At 39.2% G+C, this 19525-nt stretch overlaps 1 protein-coding gene across 3 annotated transcripts in view; it reads right to left on the bottom strand.

The window, feature by feature from the left end:
• Positions 1 to 6846: 6846 nt before the first annotated feature.
• JMJD5 (2-oxoglutarate (2OG) and Fe(II)-dependent oxygenase superfamily protein) overlaps positions 6847 to 19525 on the bottom strand; it is a 205547-nt gene continuing 192868 nt past the window's right edge. For 2 of the 3 annotated variants that reach the window (XM_089440085.1, XM_089440086.1), the window contains exons 7-8: positions 15760 to 15852; positions 6847 to 7215 (exon numbers count right to left, since the gene is read on the bottom strand). In XM_089440085.1, coding sequence (XP_089296211.1) covers positions 7024 to 7215; positions 15760 to 15852 — 285 coding nt within the window. In that variant the 3' untranslated portion in view covers positions 6847 to 7023. The remainder of the gene's footprint in view (positions 7216 to 15759; positions 15853 to 19525) is intronic. The other variant, XR_016262679.1, reaches the window with a different exon arrangement.

Below are 19525 nucleotides of genomic sequence, written 5' to 3'. Positions count from 1 at the left end.
ATGAGAGAGAGAGTATATCCATTCATCAACTTTGCATTAGAAAGAAGCTTCAAAGACAATAGCGAAAATCCAAACATCATAGTGCATAAAGAAAGCTCCAAAAGTTCACCCAACAAAAATTCTAAAATTTTCTCAAGGGATACTAAGCCAATCCAAGTGATGATGATCAAATGAATCATCTCACTTCTATTTATACAAACACTAAGGCGTTCAATTTGCCTAATTTGGCCTAATTTAGCTCTAATTAATAAAATAATGTGCAATATTAGCATCCCTTGGTGACAAGCCGACCAAGATAGCTCAATAACACAATAATAAGCCTCGCAAGAGGGTCAAATGATCAATAAAGTGGGTCGTTGGGCCTTTCAAGAGGCCTAGTGAAGTTCAGAGTGTGTCGTGATGTGAGAATGGACCTCAAAAATAGTGAACAAGGGATTGGCCCCTTTTTATCTTATCCAAGCAAATCCATGTGGTGCCCCCAAGTGGGTGTGGAGGGCACAAGGACATCCTCATGGGTCTCCAAGTGGATCGAAAGTGCCTGTAAACCCTCCATAAGGGCTTGGATAATGACATAAGCCCTCATCTGGACCTCGGATCATATGCCAAGTGTGTGGTGCATGTATGGAGTCGGCTGGGTATGGTGAATCATCCTTGTTCAAAACGTGGAACACGAGAAATCAATGACTGGTACTAGGGATCCATGAAGTACTCTCTGCTATGGTGGAGGCCCATGGCTCTCAACACTCACCCTACGAGTGTCAATGTGGCCCTCTAGAGGGCTAGGACTCCATATAGGGAGACCAAGCACCAAATAGAGACCCACCTGCAATCCTGCATAAGATCTAATGTGTCCCCTTACCCTCCAATACAACAAATCATTAGAATAATCAAGTAAAAGAGCTTACAAGTCATGGAATCAACCGAGCACTTCATGGTGGCATGCCCTTCCATAGTGGGATTTGGCATGTACAAGTGTCTCCAAGCTCAATAAGGGGGTTAACCAAGGACCTTATTAAGTGGCTTAATCCTTTAAAGGGGGTGACATGTCCATGGTACATCCCTCAAGTGGTAGGTGATGAAGTTTCTAAGTTTACTTAATTAGAAACCCTCCATGCACTTTATCTGATTTATTCCTACCTACTTGTTATTTTCCTTAACAAGTTATTTACAATGTAAATACTGAAAATAAACAGTAGTGCATGCTCAACATATTACAGATCAACAACTAAAGGAAACAGAAACAATCACACCATATGACACCATTATTTTTGGACTAATGTCCCTGGAAAAACCCAATGTGGTAAAACCAGTGCAACTATCTAAGTGTTTTCTTCTTAAGCAAAATCAGAGTACAATCTAGGTGTCGAAACTAGCCTACCCAACAAAGAATTTCCTTGGTAGTAATACCTCTCAGTTTCTGACAAATCTCCTGGTTGAAACCCCGGATAAACCTTCCAACAGCTACTCAGCACAAATCTGCCCCAAAAACCCCAACGCCAGCCTCTCTCTAGACTACATCAGCCCCTCTCTGCCTAGCGTTAGCCCTGCGTCAACCCTCTAGCCCTCTACGTCAGCAACGCTTGCCTCTCTAAGGCACTATGTGGCCCTACATGAGCCCTGGATGGCTCTGCGTCACTCTCCCCGGCTACTGCGCTGCTCCCTCGGCACTATCTGTGCCTCTCTGTCTCTCTGTACTCAAATGCCCCTCAGCTGCATCTCTCGATCACTAATTCTATCTCTCTTAGCAAACCCCGATCTAGAGAATAGAATGACTAATCACTCTAGTGTATTCTCCAAGTGACCCTCAAGCCTCCTCTTATACTTTTCCATCTGACGTATCAACGGCCGAGATTAAGTCCCTAATCAACGGCTAAGATTATATCTTGCTTGATCCATGTCTTTTGAACCATCCTAACTCAGTTTCATATTAATACACATTAATATTTTATTTTCCATAAGTTTAGACTTAGGGACTCCATTAAAAATATTAATTATTTTAATATCTCCTGAATTGTTTAGAATCTGCCCAAACCTTTTCTGGCTATTGGAGTTCTCATGTGCCCCAACCTCTCCACCAAATTTCGTGGCTAAAGCACATCTGATGCTACCCCAAATCAACACTCCCTCTTAGCGAGGATTGTGCTCTAGCAATACTCCTCATTGAGTATTACTCTGATCATCCAGCATTGGTACCTATGTTGATGCTAGGACTACTACCCACCATCCTCTGCACTGTTGTATCATGTACTGCTGCCCATGGTTCTGCCACTGCCACTGTTGCATCTGTACGATAGCTCCCTCTGCATCTGTGTTTCTGCTGGTCCTTTCTCCCAGCATTGTATCCGCACTACACCTCCTCCCATCATGTTGCATCGTGCTACCCACTGTTGCACTGCAACTCAGTTATTGAGAAGTAATTAACTGATCTCCCAACCTGACCTACCTATTGGGCTAGAGACACCCACTGATGTTGAAGCTCCCTCTACCGCTGACAAGTGCTCCCTCTCTGACCTCTACGCTGCTGCAACAACTCCCTGCATCTCGCACTATTGCAAACCTCTTTGTGCCATCCTGCATTGGTGCAACACTCTCATGCCTCTCGCACTGTTGTAGCCTGCTAACCTCGCGTTGTCTCAGGACTGTTGTACTATAGCTCTCTTTGTCACTCCATCCACATCCATCTCTACCCACACAGCCAATCCCGCTACTCCTCTTTGGGGCTCCTGTAGCAAGGTCTAATCCAAGATGTTGGATACCTCGAGGATCCTTCCACTCATCGCCTGTAGTCCACCTGACTACAGCTCGATGTCTCCCAACTTCCGCTCAAATGGTGTGTGTGAACTCATGGCACAGTCATCCCTTCTATGCCCATGCTGGCGCTGCCTTAGTCTTGGAAGACTCTTCCTTACTCTTCTTCCTTGGACACTGGGTCGCATAATGACCCAACTCCCCATAGTGGAAGCACTTAATTTTGGAGAGATCTTTCTTCTTCTGCTTCCCCTACTTTCCCTCAAATGCTAAGGCCACATCTTCCTCCTCCTACTTGACTTTGATCCCCTTGCTGCTACTACCTGTCTTCAACTTCCTTCTGATCTCTTCTTGGCGAAGAGCTGCTCACATCTTGTCCCAAGGTGGGAGAGTCCCTCTGCCCAGTATACTCTGGACAAATACCTCCTAGTCTTCTGAGACAACATTCAGGGTTGTCTTCACCATCAGCTCCTAAACCGGTGTCGCCTCTATAGAAATCAACTGATCTCGGATCTCATTCAGTGCTCAGAGGAAGGTGTCAATCAATTCTCCCTTCTTCATCTTATACGACCTCAACTAATTCTCAAGCATCATTCTTCTCTGCACAGAAGTATGCTGGTACAACTTCTTAAGAGCCTCCCACATCTCAAATTTCATTTCCTTCTCGGCTATGTGTGGTATTACATGATCCTTGACCCCGTCAAGGATAATTCTCTTGGCCCTCGCCATCGCCTCCTCGTACTTGTCATTATTATTGGGGTCGACTGGGATAGCTATTACCTTCAAGGCGAAGTTCTCGACACGATTCCTGTCAAGTACGGATAAGATTCTGGCCTTCCAGACTACAAAGTTCGACGCTCCGTCCAGTTTATCCTGGTCTCTTACTCTGTGTAGTGCCATGATGCTCCTCTACTTCCCTCTTGGAAGTTCTACATTCGACTCCTCTAAGTCTCCACTTCTCGTCTGGAAATTCTCTTATGGACTCCCTCTGAGTCCTGATTTCCCTCCTGGAAATCCTTATGCCGCTGTCGAGATGCCCCCTACTCTAATCGTCTTGTGCAACTGCACCACTAATCTGGGTTCTTCAGTTAGAAACCCTTGGTAGCAACTCCTCTGGCTTTGCTCTGTCAGGTACTATTCTAACTACAATAACTCACCAGCTCCACTTTGCAATATTCCCGTAGCCTTCTAAACCCCAGCAACCTGAAGGTGAGAGCTCCTAGGTTCTGCGCAATCCCAACGCCAGCAACCCGGCCTCCTCAACGAACTGTGTTAGCCCTCCCAGCTACTGTGTGGCTCTACGTGAGGCTTCTTTTGCCTTCCTTAGCCTCTGCGCTGCCTCTTCCCAGCTCACCCTTGATGACACAGACACCGCGTCACCCTTCCTTGTTGTTGCTCTAATAGAAACAACTTCTATCCCCTCGAGACAACTGTTTTCTGTTGTTATTGCTTCGCTCGACTGATGTCCTTTAGTCCTCCTGTGATCTGCAATCACGCTCTGATACCATGTTGAAGTTTCTAAGTTTACTTAGTTAGAAGCCCTCCATGCACTTTATCTAATTTATTCCTACCTACTTGTTATTTTACTTAACAAGTTATTTACAATGTAAATACTGAAAATAAACATTAGTGCATGCTCAACATATTACAAATCGGCAACTAAAGGAAACAGAAACAAGCACATCATATGACACCATTATTTTTGGACTAACGTCCCCGGAAAACCCAATGTGGAAAAACCGGTGTAGCTATTTGAGGTTTTTCTTATTAAGTAATATCATAGTACAATCTGGGTGTCGGAACTGGCCTACCCAACAGAGAATTTCCTTGGCAGTAATACCTCAGTTTCTGACAAATCTCCTGGCTGAAACCGCGAATAAACCTTTCGACAGCTACTCAGCACAAATTTGCCCCATAAACCCCAGCGTCAGCCCCTCTCTGCCTAGCGTTGGCCCTGCGTCACCCCAAATGGGTTTGTGTCAGCCTTAGGAGGCCCTACATCAGCCCTCTGGCCCTCCGCGTCAGCAACGCTAGCCTCTCTGATGATCTGCACAGCTCCCAACTGTCTCTGCATGGCCCTGCGTGAGCCCTGGCTAGCTTTGCGTCACTCTCCCCGGCTACTGCGCTGCTCTCTCGACACTATCTCTGCCTCTTTGTCTCTATGTACTCAAATGCCCCTTAGTTGCATCTCTCGATCACTAATTCTATCTCTCTTAGCAAACCCCACTCTAGAGAATAGAATGACTGATCACTCTGGTGTATTCTCCAAGTGACCCTCAAGCCTCTTATACTCTTCCTGTTGACATATCAACGGCCGAGATTAAGTCCCTAATCAATGACTAAGATATCTGGCTTGATCCATGTCTTTTGGACCATTCTAACACAGTTTCATATTAATACACATTAATATTTTATTTTCCATGAGTTTAGACTTACGGATTTCATTAAAAATATTAATTATTTTAATATCTCATGAACTATTTAGAATCTGCCCAAACCCTTTTTGGGTATTGGAGATCTCATGTGCCCCAACCTCTCCACCAAATTTCGTGGCTAGAGCACATCCGATGCTACCCCAAATCAACAGTAGGTGGAGAATGATAAAATAATGGAATGGAGTGGAGATCAGGGGATTCATCCAGACCACATGTTATGGTACATGGGTAGCTATAGTAAAGGAAGCCCACACCTAGGTATTTGAGTGTAGGAAGGAGCAAATCGTGGTACATGAGTTACCCCAGCCTTTATTTTTCCACCCTTCTTCATATGCCTTTTGCCTTTGATTGATTTTTTTCATAATTGCTCGGGGCTCTAGGGGATGAGAGCATGATGTGTAGTATATAACAGTGGATACCCACTTAAGGTGGGGCAGCTCATCGCCCACCAGAGGTTGGGGCAATCATGGGTTCCTTAATGATGGAGGGGGCTCACCTAGGGCCCATAGGAACCAAGGTGATGGCCATGGATAAGGGGTAGAGCTCATGTTTGGCTTTTTCCCACATGCTAAATTTGTATGTCCCAGCCATTTTTTGCATTTTATGGTACATTTCCTATTGAGAGTGGCCAAAATATGCTTTTTCTTTTTCTTTTTAGTTGCATCAACCTCTGGGGAATCGTTCCAGGCCCAACCCAAGGTGTGGAGAAGAGCGGGAGGCTAACCCATATGTGGACCCAATGGACACATGTGTACTCGGATGGGAAAAAGTGGGGCTAAAATGAGTGGAAGGGGGGAATGTATGTGGTGTCGGGGAGCGGGATCACGCAACCAAAGTCGGGATTTCCCTAGTGCCAACCCTGAAGCTAGGGGCTAGTAAAGGAGACCCCACGAGATTAGGATACAAAGCTAACCATGGAATCGGGCATTGGAGACAAGAGTACAGACCTAGCCCACTCTTTCTGCCAAATCCCCCCACCAATCCATGCCTAAAGTGCCCATGACAAATAAGGAAAATTACTCAACTATACCAATGGAAAGTCATACCTTCAGGGTTGGGAGGCCCACCTTCAAACATACGATCATAACAAGTGGGCGAAGGACCACATGGCTGGCTCAGGTGGCAGAGATAATGGCATATCGAGCTATCTAGTGGCTGCAAGGGGTTGCTAGCTGCAAGCTGAGGACCATCTAAGAGAAAAAAAAATTCTCTATATATACTACCCATAGGTGGTGGGTAACATGCACCACTCATAAATTATTGTTTTTCCATAATAGTTTTCATTCAGCCCGCAAACACCACACAAGCATGTTGTACCGCCCCACATGTGCCATACAGAATGCTAAAACGTGATGTACAGACGCTGAAATATGGGGTATGGGTCTGGAATGTGTTTCAAAAAAGTGAAACATGTTTCAGCCTGGATGAAACATGTTTCAGGTTTTACATACCGAAACGCAGCTGATACCATGGGGGTATCCCATGTTTCCTGCAACTCAGCCTCCAAATGATCAGGGTTATCTGGGTCACTTTCATCAAATTGACAGAAGAAAGATTAGCATTGTAGAATACCATATGATGGAGCATTATTTGAAGATAAAGCATATCCTCGACTGATACAAGGAGTTCATGGTACAAAAAAATATAAAGCACATACAGCCAATTGGATTTGGATCTATACATTTTTCTTCCATTTATATTATGCACAAATGAAATTAATAATAGGAAAGAAGATCATCTTCACATGCACTGCATTTTCAGTGCACTCTGGAGATTTAATTACATGAAAGAAAAGGTTATGCTGACATGATAAAATCATATACTTCAAATAAACAATTTATTAGGCATCATCGTCATCACTACTTACTACATCCCACCAAAAGCTGACTGAAAAGCTTATACTAAGAGACTTCACATAATGCCACCATTTAGGCGGTATATACAACATCTCTCCTTCATCTAAGATACAATCCATGAAAGAGAGTTGTTCTGCTCTTGGAAACTTTGCACTGTCCAGATTGTCCAGATCCACCTACATAATTGTCAAAAACCCATTATTAAGATTTGGATAAATGAAGTTCATCACCACTGCAAGACACATTACTACACTCAGGACAAAAATAAATTCCAAAATTCAAACATATTCATGGATGCCAAAAGTAATGATGAGATTATGAAAGCCATGTATCTACAGGGTGTTACAAAAATATAACAAAAAAGCACACAGCTGAAAGCATCCCCCTTTATCATATACTGGTTAGTCCTTCATAAAGGCTATGATAACCAGAAACAGACCAAACTAACAATATAAAGTAACTGAATTTGTCTCAATCTTCAAACAAAATTGTGCAGACTAAATTGTCTTATTATTTGTCTGTTTTGAGGTGTTGCTGATTTTCAATTGTGTTGAATTGTGTTTTATTTTAGCTGGGCATACCTCAATACCTAGAAGAAATGTGATTCCCTAAAACTATACTCTCATTCATGAGCATGCAGTACTTGTCAATTCTTTAGGATAGGTTTATTTCCTGGCATCCTTTTAGCACATTTTCCAGATTTATTAGGGCTTCCTAGAACGTGTTTCCATAGGCAGTGAAGTCATCCATGTGGATTATTATGCTGTCATGAATTAGGTCTGCAAATACACTTAAGACAGAACATTACATCTGATAAACCATGTGTTCATATATCTGAAAGAATGACAGAAATCAAAGAATTGTATTTAATAATATAATTCCTCTCCTATAGGTTTCAACATGCTTCATCAGCTTATTCAATCGCATGGCATAACTTATAAGTACATCCTTTTGTACAATGCATCAACCTTTAATTGCATTTTCACAAAAAATAATTACTGAAATGGAGGAAATAAAACAAGCATCTAAATCATTCATTTATATGCGAGCCCCTGTTCAATTATCTTATAAAAATTTACCAAATTGCCACGTATTTAAAACATATTTATCAATGTGGAAAAAGTCGAAGTCGGGATTAATTCGGCAAGGGTCAAAAAGTTGAAAAACTCGTTAAAGTCTGGAGTTTTTTGAAAAAGACAGCAAAATTAAAAAAACAAAAATATTCATTTTATTTTTTTATTTTTTTTAACATCTAGAGTACCCACAACATCAAATAAATGCATTTCCACATAAACATGTAAAGAAAGTTAATATATAATATGTATATGAAGCCTAATGCTACATCACATCAAAATAGTGAATCAACTCCTGAATCTTGAGTCCTGTCTGAGTCTCAACTTTCAAGAGTCAAAATATCAACAAAAAATATAATAAATGTATATCATGAGTCATCTAAAAGTCATAAAGTAATCAGTCACTAAGATCCTCTTCCCCTTTTACAGGAATAGGGAATGGCTTTACCTTTTCCTCTAGAGGAAGAAGGCCCAGACCCTAGAAATACAAATGAAGTCATCCTCTAGAAGCCGATGGAAGAGGTGGCCTCTATCCTATGTTGTTGCTGCCCATCCTAGATGGTGTCACCTCCTCCTCATCATCCTCAGCCAACTCCACCTCCTGACCCTGATGTTGCTCCTCCTCCTCTACCTCTGGCTCTCCCTCCCCTGCAATTGCTACATCCTCTAGATCCACACCTAACCAATCCGGGATCGAGTCCATGATCGACCTCTCAGCGTCGACCCTCCATGCAGCGGTGGTATCAATATTGTCCAATGAGATGGCTTCCACATTAGTAGGTGTTTGAAGTTGTCTCACCCACAATCGAAGATTGTAGTAGAGGTAGACCATGTCATTGAGGCGTTGGGTCTCCAATCTGTATTAGGCTCATAGATTGTAATCTATGTTGCAGGAAACGTGGTGTAGAGGTCCGTTTCCCTATGGAAATGGGTACGAAACGCGGAAACGCGTTTGGTACGGCCGTGAAATGCGTTTCCGGCCGTACTGCCACGTTTCCCGAAACGGAAATGTGGCCAGTACGACCGGAAACGCGTTTCAGGGCCGTACGACCCATGTTTCCTCATTAACTTGTGTTTTTTTAAATTTTTTAATTTACTTTTAGGGTATGTTAGTGACTTCTTGTTGCTTCTAGATGCGTGTCTAAAGTTATAAAAGTGAATTTTTGCCCTAGTGTTGATATGCAGTTCATCAGAAAGTTTGAGGGATATGCAGTTCATGGTAATGTTAAATTCTTAAAGTAAAAGTGATATTCTCCTTTATTTTTCATTTTCATCCTTTTACTTAAATTTTTAACATTACCATGAAATGACTCAGGATGTTTGAGAGTGGTTTCGCCCTCATTGGATTTCATATGGAGAAAGTAGAATTTTAGATCTCACTCAAAATCTAGCAGACTTATTTGTTTTTCAGGATTTCAGGATTGGAGGGATTGCAATGTTTCCATTGGATTTTATCATGTACTAGGGTATGGAACTTGTATTTAATCAAGAGAACCAAGCCCTCTATGCAAGGGAAACTCCCAATAATCAAGATCATGTAGGGTACTAGGGTATGAAACGTGTATTTAATCAAGAGCACTAAGGTCGTTCAATTATGTAGGAGGAGACTTCCAATACAACAGTGGTCCTTCTAAAGAATGGGATGTGGATGCAGAAAATCCTGATTTGGATCTCTCTCTTGCAGCCTTATAGTCTTTATTGTACTTGCAGCCGCATATATTAATATAAATAAAGGTTGATTTTGAGATTTGGATATATAATAAAGGTTGTTTTTGGATATTCTGATATTTTTATTTTCATTATGTGATCATTCATGAGTAAATGTGATGTAAATTAAATCTTAATGTTTAAGTGTAATAAATTATAATGTATCATTTATGCTTTATGATTGCACATATATATATATTTAAATATTTTCAATATATATATATATATATATATATCGCGTTTCCCCGTTTCCAAAATTTGGGGAGGTCGCGTTTCGTATCGCTTCCCGTTTCGGAAACTCGTACCCGTTTCCCCGTTTCCTGCAACTTAGATTGTAATTTAGTACTTAAAAAATTTAAATATTAAAAATAATCAAATGAATTCAAAAAATTTAATTTGAAATTTTTTTACCCGTTGCGCTTTTTGCTGTGTATTTTGTCAAATACACTCCAGTTGCGCTCACACCCAGAGAAGCTGCATGTTTGGCTGAGCACTCGAATGGCAAGCTTTTGGAGATGGGGTACTCTGGCACCATAGCTTGTCCACCAAGCATCTACAAGTTAAAAGAAAAATGAGAAACATAAAAAAACATTGAAATTCTAAACTTGAAAGTTTGAAACAAATTGAAGCTTACTTGGCATTTTGGTCGTCCTATTCTTAATAGCCATGGTAAAACCAAATATGCCACCTCCCATCCTATAGACCTCCATTTCTTTAGAAATATCTTCATGTTCTTGCTCACATGACACCATCCTCTCGACACAAGTGAAGAATCCATTCATCACCTTGGCATCAAATCTGAAACCACAGGCGTAAGCAAATGCGGGGTTGAGGTAGATACCCGTAGCATGAATGGGGCGATGGAGGGTATTGTTCCATCACTCATCAATCACTCTCCATATGACCTATTGTTTCTCTAAGCCCTTGTCTCCCTTATCTTCATAATAAGCACGAATAGCTTCTTTGGCCCTATCCATGGCCTCATACAAGTAGCCCATTGCGGGCTTGTCCCCATCAACCAACCGAAAAACCCTTACCAAATGTTTTGAAATGGCACACACCTCCTCTACTCTTGCCCAAAAGCTCTGATCATATGAAACTAGTCTGCATGTGTCCTCTCCCTCTGGTTTGCGGCTAATAGATAAAGCACGCCAATCCGCTGAAAGAAACATGCTCTTCACATCCCACATACAATTCAATAGAGACTGAAGAGATATGAAAGTAGTGGCAAATCGTGTAATGGAAAGACGCACCAACTCTTTGTTTTTGGTGTATTTTCTCATCAAGCTAAGTACAGATGCATGATTATATATAAATTTTGTTATGCTCCTGGATGATTCAACAATATCCTTCACAATAGGAATCTTACCTATATCCTCCAACATCAAGTCAATGCAATGAGCAGCACAAGGTGTCCAAAACAAGTTAGGATACCTCTCCATAAGCAACTTGCCAGCTGCAACATAATTTGCAGCGTTGTCCATTATGACTTGGACAACATTGCTTGGGCCTACTTCCTGAATGAAGAGGTCCAACAACTCACATAATGTACGTGCATCTTTAATGTGTGCAGATGCATCAACAGATTTCATAAACATTGTCCCCTTGGGACAACTAACCAAGAAGTTAAAAAGGGTCCTACCCTTCTGGTCAGTCCAACCATCTGACATGACTATGCATCCAGTTTGTTCCCATGATGCCCTAAACTCCTCCAATCTAGAATTGCAATCAGTGTTTTCATCTTGAAGAAGAGGCCCTTTCAACTCTGCAAAGGTGGGGACTTTGTACCTCGGGCCAACGACAACAACAACATCAAACATAGGCTGGTAGAATGGGTTTGTCTTGACAATGTTGAAAGGAACATCACTCCATAGAAGACACTTATTGACCAACCTATCAGCTTCTACCTTTTCCTTTTTTTTAATTGATAATTTGATACCAGGTTGTGCACCCGCTGTGGTTCTAGGAACAAAAAAAGATGAGATAGATGAGAGGTTGGGACATATGGGTGAGGAAGGTGATGTTGAAGAAGCACTGCCACTCTCAATTCCCCCCACCCTTGAGGCCCCTGGAATTTTAGTGCTGCCCAGTGTCTTTTCCCTCCTATTTATCCATCAATGATTGAATGGCCTGTCGGATGATTTCTGGAGTTGTATTTGGGCAAAGGTCAACATTTTGCCCTGGAATTTGCCCCAAATGGAATTTTAATCTGTTGATACCCCCTGACATATGCTTGCCACACAACTTGCAAGTCAAATACATTCTATTGATCCCCCCAAATTCGTGTATAGTATTAAGTTCACCATATTCCCACATAGCGTCCAAAGCCTTGGCATTTTGTTTTAAACTTTGAACATGAATTTAAACCTGGGCACAAAAAAAATTGAAACAAATTAAAAATTTCCCATCACATAAGAAGCAAACACAAATGCAATAGTTGATTTTAGATTTTAAATGCCTCTTCTCAGTCACTTGAAAACACTCAGATTCAGTAAACAAGGGTTTGAATTTTTGTCATTTTATTCTTGAAAGTTGAAGTTTTGCTTCAATCTAGATTCTAAACAATGTTTCCCTTTCAAAATTCTAGGCAAAAATAAGATATAAACAAACTAATAGAATTTTAGAGAAGTATAGAAAGATTTAAGAAATCATTTGTGTAAAAAAAACTAAGAGAGAAATTAAAATACATACCTGGCAGCAGCAATTCGGCACTTTGAATCTCCCACGTTGAGCAGTGGACAAATCTCCAAATCCCCACCACAAAACTCACAAATATTCTCCTCTAGGGCAATGGCAAACAGCTATGAATCTCCACAGCACCAAATGGGAGAAAAAACAGAGGAAAATGATATCATTTTCGGCCTTTTTGGCCTCTTTATATGCGGTCTGGGAGGGCGGCCGACTTTTTGGGTCAACTCCCAATTAAATCGGGCATATAACGATTAAATCACGATTTTTTTGTTTCTGAAAAAGTCTGCAAAAAATCGGAGGAATAAATCGTTTTGTTGAAAAAATTGCAATTTTAGGATTAAATCGCGATTTTTTGCAGACTTTTTCCATATATAAATATTTATTAGCAACGTCCATATATTTTTAAGTTTTAATAGACATAAGTTGTAAGCCTAGACAATCAGAAATTCAACAAAGGCTGCTGATCCCCCATCCAGACAAGCATATTCACTAGATAGCCGTTTCATAATTCAATCTGACACAAGGGCACCAGCAACCTCCTGTTTCCTAGCAAGTCTATGGACCAAATGGAAAAGATAAGTACTGTCTAAAATTGATCATGCCCACAACTGTTCAATACATTCACATGATGTCCACATGTGGCCAAACAGCACCAACGGAAAATATGATATAAATAACTGCAACAAAGAGCATTTAAATAATATGTCTAACCTAAAACAATCAGAAGAAATGCAAACTCATTTCATGTTATAGACAAACAGTGAGTTACCTACATATTAATTAGAGAGGTAACATACGGGTTGGAGAACCCTGCATGTAGGTAATCACAGACACTATCATGTACACAGTAATATCCAAAGAAAGATACTTCATAAAAAGAACAGCCAATACATCATCAGCACTTAGTAAGATAATGCAAAAACTGCCAAGGAAACTATTCTAAGAATGGGCATGCTCTGGAGGTAGCAGTACAAGAAATTTAAACCAATTATATAATGAGATGTTATTGGTGCCAACTAACCAATTAATCGTCAATTAAAACCTCAGATACGCTTGGCATGATATTATGGCATTAACAGAGTACTGGAATACTCTTATAGCACTATTACCAGGAAATGTCAAGAATCTCTCCTGGTCCATGTGGGATTCTCACCCTCAATAATTGTCACTAGTTTTTGTCTTTCCTGTCAAATTCCTCTTTAAATGAACTGTATTTTCACTTTGAGAGATTGTGTATCTAAAATGCAGTTTTTATCAATGTCCTTGCCTTATCATACCGTCTATAAGAGTGCCACCCATATCCACACACATTTCATGGTTCCACCCATGTCCCTGGCCCACAGGCTACAAGAGCTAAGGCATTCTAGCTCAGTTTGTGGTCCTACCTTTTTGCCTTCAGCCAGTTCACTGACTATATTTTAGTGGTACCAATGTCAATCCATTATCGCTCTGGTTCAGTTTAATTTCAAATTTTCAATGCATACTACTCCTTTCTTTGACTTCTAAACCACAAATTTCTGCCTAGGTTGTTCCACAACACACACACACTACAATAAAATTATAAATCCTCTCCAAAAAATAAAAATAAAAATTCCTTAAATTTAAACACCAGACACCATTTCACACTCTCTATGACTATCATAACTGCTCAATACAAATTAAAACACACACTAACATATAACATTAAACAGCCTGCTTCCTTCATTGGTTATATGATTATAAATAGCTCTTGTTTAGCACAAATTAGAGTAGGTAGGTAGGATTGTGTGCCTTGCATTCTTGATTTTGCATCCTTCTTTGATATCCGCATACTAATTTTCTGGCATAGCTAGATAGATTTCAGATATGTTATTTTAGCTAATAGTTTTATTATTATTCTTATATCGCAAGGGTGATGATCAGCACCCTACTTAGTTGCTATGAACAAGTTACTTTGAGTTTACAGGTAATGAGTCTGCAAGCACCAAGGATTGTTGGAATTCTCATGCACTCTACGGTGAGCACATGTCCCCTCGTTGGAGCCAGATGTTACCCACCAAAGTGGGTAACTCCTAGGGGAAATTTCTTTCTCCAATTTGATCAGCTTGCCAGCTAGCATCCCTATAATGATCCATAGATACCTATACCTCAAAACCCTCCACATATGCTTGGATCAGTGTTGTTCTTCCATCTAGCATACTGCTTGAAGGAATTTGGATCATCTATTATAAGGTACACTCACCATTTATGTAATCATGTGCTTTCATTTAATGTTAAGGGAATTATAATATTAATCACGAGATGAGATGGATGATCGACCACACTTGATTGTATCATAGTTCCCACTTGCTGGTAGACATGCATGATTTCATTTTTGGCAGCACCAATGCAAGCCCAAAAGAATCCCAAGTCAAAATCCTTGTAGGCTATATGGAGGCCATGTACTTTGCTGTCCTAGGCCTTATTGATTATGTATTTTGTTGTTGATATGTATTGCACTTAGTGCCACTTTGATATATTCACCCTTACATGGTATATAGATGAACAAACTTTACATATTTTGTCTCTAATGTTTTGGAATCATGGGTTGAAATCTTAAAAATAAATTTTTCATTAAAAATTAATTATTTTATGCATTTTTCAAATCCAGTTCATTGAATCTGGTTCAATCCAATTCGAAGCCTGGTTAGACAGGTGGCTGGCTCAAAGCCTGTTTCCGGTTCTTAAAATTATGGTTCAGCCCCGTTGACCTACTTTTGTGGTCATTCATTGGACATTATCTTGTCTTATCTACCACATTGGGAATCCCTCACGCTAATATCCAAGACAAAGTTCTCACTAGTAGGCACTTGTTCAAGTTTATCATATAAATAAATGTACAATCATTATAAAATTTAAACAAAATAAACAAAATCTGAATGTAAGAGAATAGAGGTGGGCTGCCTTAATTTATGTCTAAATACACCCACAACAGACACAAGAATAACATTAGAAGCAAGTTTAATGTCCTGCAAATGCAAATGGAAGAAGCAAGTATATAAAATGAACCACATAATTTTTACTTGTGAGTTATCGCATATTAATTAAGATTGTGTCTCTAGATATATTTTCAGATACAGAAATTTTGAGGAAAAGATGATGAAAAGCATGACAATGCGTAAATGACATTTTCCACAATAGCATCACTTCAAACCAGTGAAGTTTGCATGACAAGTTCAAGCACTTATTTTCATCCAGTGAAGTCATCATATTCTAAGAATTTAATATTACCTTGCTAGAATTGCTCAGCATCGGTTCACTGTATGGGTACAACTCTTCTGACACTGATGCTGGATATAACCTTACATACTTTTTGCCAACAACCTACAAAATAATATTGGTAAAATTACAACTTCAAAACTTATAATACTAGTTCCCACATCAACGAGAATACCCAATCATTGAAATCAACAGTTATATGAACCAAGGTTGTTAGACACAATCATGAATGCTCAGATAACATATTATGATTTATCACTATGATAGTTGCCTTGAAATACAAAATGCTATACATATCACTGCAAAACGAAAAAACTCCATGCTACTGTATATAGAAACATACAAAATGGTAAATCTGGTTTTCCATATGTTACCGGATCCTTCAGGCCCAGCGGCTGGATCCGCGGATCCCCGGATCAGAGACGGATCCGGATCCGGATCCACGAAGATCCGCCCCGCCCAACATTTGTCTGTCTATAATATGGTTTGACGTCAGCACATATTTCCAAATTATATCTCAGCGCAGAATCTAGAAAGAAAATATCAGTGGATGAATAACCCGATATTGGAAAAATCAGCCGTGCGGGAGTTCATTAATCTGTGCGGGAGTTCATTAATCTGTGTGTAATATGGTTTGACGTCAGCACATATTTTCAAATTATATCTCAACGCAGAATTCCAGAAAGAAAATGTCAGCTGATGAATAACGCTATATTGGAAAAATCAGCCGTGGGAATAATTAACAAGGGAGTTCATTAATTTCAAGATTATAAACCTGCGGTTAACCATTGTATAAACTTTATTTCAAGATTATAAGATACGGATGTTGGGATATTCTAATTAAATTATATGTTTATTTTAGAAGTTTGATGAAGTAAGTTCTATAAAGTAACTTCATTTAATTTAAATATAATAACTATTAAATTATAGGTTTATTTTAAAAGTTTCATAAAGTAAGTTTATTTAATTTAAATATAATAACTAGTAATTAATGTTTCAATATTATGATACATTAATTTTAATATATTAAATTAATAATTATTTTTTCCATATGAAATTAATAATTATTTTAAAAATATTATATAGAAGTTTTATATTTAAAATTTTAAACAGAAATTATAATTTTTTTATTTTATACAAATTTAATTAATATTTATAAATAATATATTAATTCTGATACTATTTATCTAATATATCTAATATTTATTTTTATAGGTACTCTATATAAAAATTATATATTTAAAAATTAATATATGTTTTTATTTTATTTTTATATAAATTTAATTTTTAAAAATTATAAAATATTTTATATTGTTTGTACTTGCCGTATCCGGATCCTGGCTTTTCAAAAAACTAGCGGATCCGTATCCGAATCCGGATCCGGATCCGAACTCCGTATCCGAATCCTGGTAACTTAGATAGTCCCCCATCTGACCTATTCAATGCATACTTTTCTTTATAGTGACAGTCTTTCTGTTGGAAATGATAAATGCTAGTATACTGAAGACAGGCCAGTGGATGTTTCCAATGGATGGAATCTGTGCCTTCCCAGCCGAATGATGCCCAGAGGGATGATTGATAATCATATTGGAAAATTATGATATAGTTTCCAATGAAAACTAATTGCAAATGGAGTACAAATCAGAATTGGCAATATGAATGCATTTGAATTTTGGCTAGTAAAGATTATGGGAATATGTGGTTGCATTGTTGAGAAATTTAACTTGGTTTCATTAATATTTTAAAAAATAAAAATGTTTCTCTTCTTTGTGTTAGTCTCGTTGACTTAGTGTTGAGGGGCACTACGACATGTTTGGCTTCACTAGCTTTTTGAGTATGTTGATCAGTTATGATTCATGTTGGTTAGAATAGGTTTATTTTCAAAAGTATGGTTCATTGCTTTATGTAAAAACAAGAAAACAATATTAGTTCTAGGTTTGAGGTAGTCCTTTAACTTTAGATTTGTTTTCTGAGAAGGTGGTTTTTAATTTGAGTCGAAATAAGTGTCATCAAACACAAGTCGCTAGAATTGATCTTTCATGAGGATCCATCTACATGTCTATGGTTGGTTCATGAGGAAAAGTGCACTCTCTTGATGTATATGGTCAAAGTTTACTTGGGAACAAGGTCAACCTTGGTGATCTATGTTGAGTCTTGAGGTCCAAAGGTTGTCTTAAATTGTGGGAGACTTAACCAAATTTAGGGTCCTTAGGGTCACATCCTTAGGACCATATACTGTCCCAAGTCACACCTATGATGTTCATAGATGATGTCACATCTATGTTCAAGGAACATCATCACTGACAAGTGTCATCATTACTGTCATGTATCATAAGAGCAAGGTCACTGTCATCATAAGAGCATGGTCACTATCATCATATATCTCGCTGCCATGTCTAGGTCATTGTCATATCAAAATCACTGCCATGCACATATAGGTCACTATCATGCTTCAAGGTCACTGATACAAGAACTAGTATCTCTTCCATGTATTATTTCCAATCATCATAAAGATTACTACTATGTCTAATTGTCACAAGAGTAAGGTTATCGCTGTCATCAAGACATATCACTGAATGTCACTCTACTATTAGAGGTCACCGTCATAATGTATCATGAACATTGTTATTGTCATCATGTATGGTCGCTGTCATTATGTATCATGAACATTGTTACTGTCACTAGAATCTCGCATTATCACAGAGATTGTAAACCCTTCGTATCACAGAGATCAAGACATTCACATTACAAGGTTCTTCTATTGTTTTTCCTTGATCATTTTGCCTAGGATAGAATCTTAAATCACTGACGCTACCGAACCAAGAATCACAACGAAGCTACTTTGCACAATGGAATATGAACAACAATAAATCTACTAGTTCACAAAATATACACAGCCTTTTACAAATTTTACAACCCAACTTCGTTATACTAATAAAATTGAATAATACAACAGTCTAAGGCTCCCGTACCAGGGATAATGGCCCTCATACATGTGAAAATTCCTTAAACCCGGGAATACCTACTGCAACACTGATGATATTTCTTCTACTAGTTAGATTTACATGAACAAGTTATTTACAGTTTCCTACGACAAACATCGAAATACATACGCTGCAGCCTACACCATTTAAATAATTTTCCAAAACAAGAAACTGAACAATAGAGAAAGATACACACAAATGACGAAGTTGTTTTTGGAAAAACGTCCCCGAAAAAACCCAATGTGGGAGAACTGGTGTAGCAACTCTAAGTGTTTTATTATTATGCAGTAGTAAGACCTGAATACATCTTTGGAGGTCCTTCCAACAATCCAGTTACAGAGAATAATCCTGACAAAGAGATTTGTGAGATTACCTCACACTATCACTGGGAATCCTAGTTGATCCAGCCCCACAAAGATTGCCCCTGGCTTCTCTAGCTGCCTCTGCGCAGTGTCTGTGTCAGCCCAACGTCAAGCTCACTAGGGACAATGTCAATCCTCTGGTTGGTCGACTTGCTACCCAGGTATTTCGATTTCTGCCTCCCGGTTTCACACGACAAATCCCAGCTTCTGAAACTCGAATTCCCTCTGCAAATTTCGGACTCCCTCTTGGCTTTTGCGCTACCTTTGTGTGCCTCTACGTCAGCCCCTCTAGCACAGCATTGCCACTGTTGGATCTCCCTCTACCTTCTCTACTGAGTATTCTCCGACCAAGAAAGATCCCCTCACTGCAAAATCTCACTTCGAATTTCTCTTTCAGCAGTTGCTCAGCTTCAGAAATTCGATCTTCTCAAC

Source organism: Pinus tabuliformis, chromosome 9, assembly GCF_031772625.1.
Source record: "Pinus tabuliformis cultivar Carrire ecotype Pingquan chromosome 9, CPIR1, whole genome shotgun sequence".
In the NCBI taxonomy this organism is placed as follows: domain Eukaryota; kingdom Viridiplantae; phylum Streptophyta; class Pinopsida; order Pinales; family Pinaceae; genus Pinus; species Pinus tabuliformis.
The sequence above is the reverse complement of the archived record's forward strand: the minus strand, read 5'-3'. Positions and strand labels throughout refer to the sequence as shown.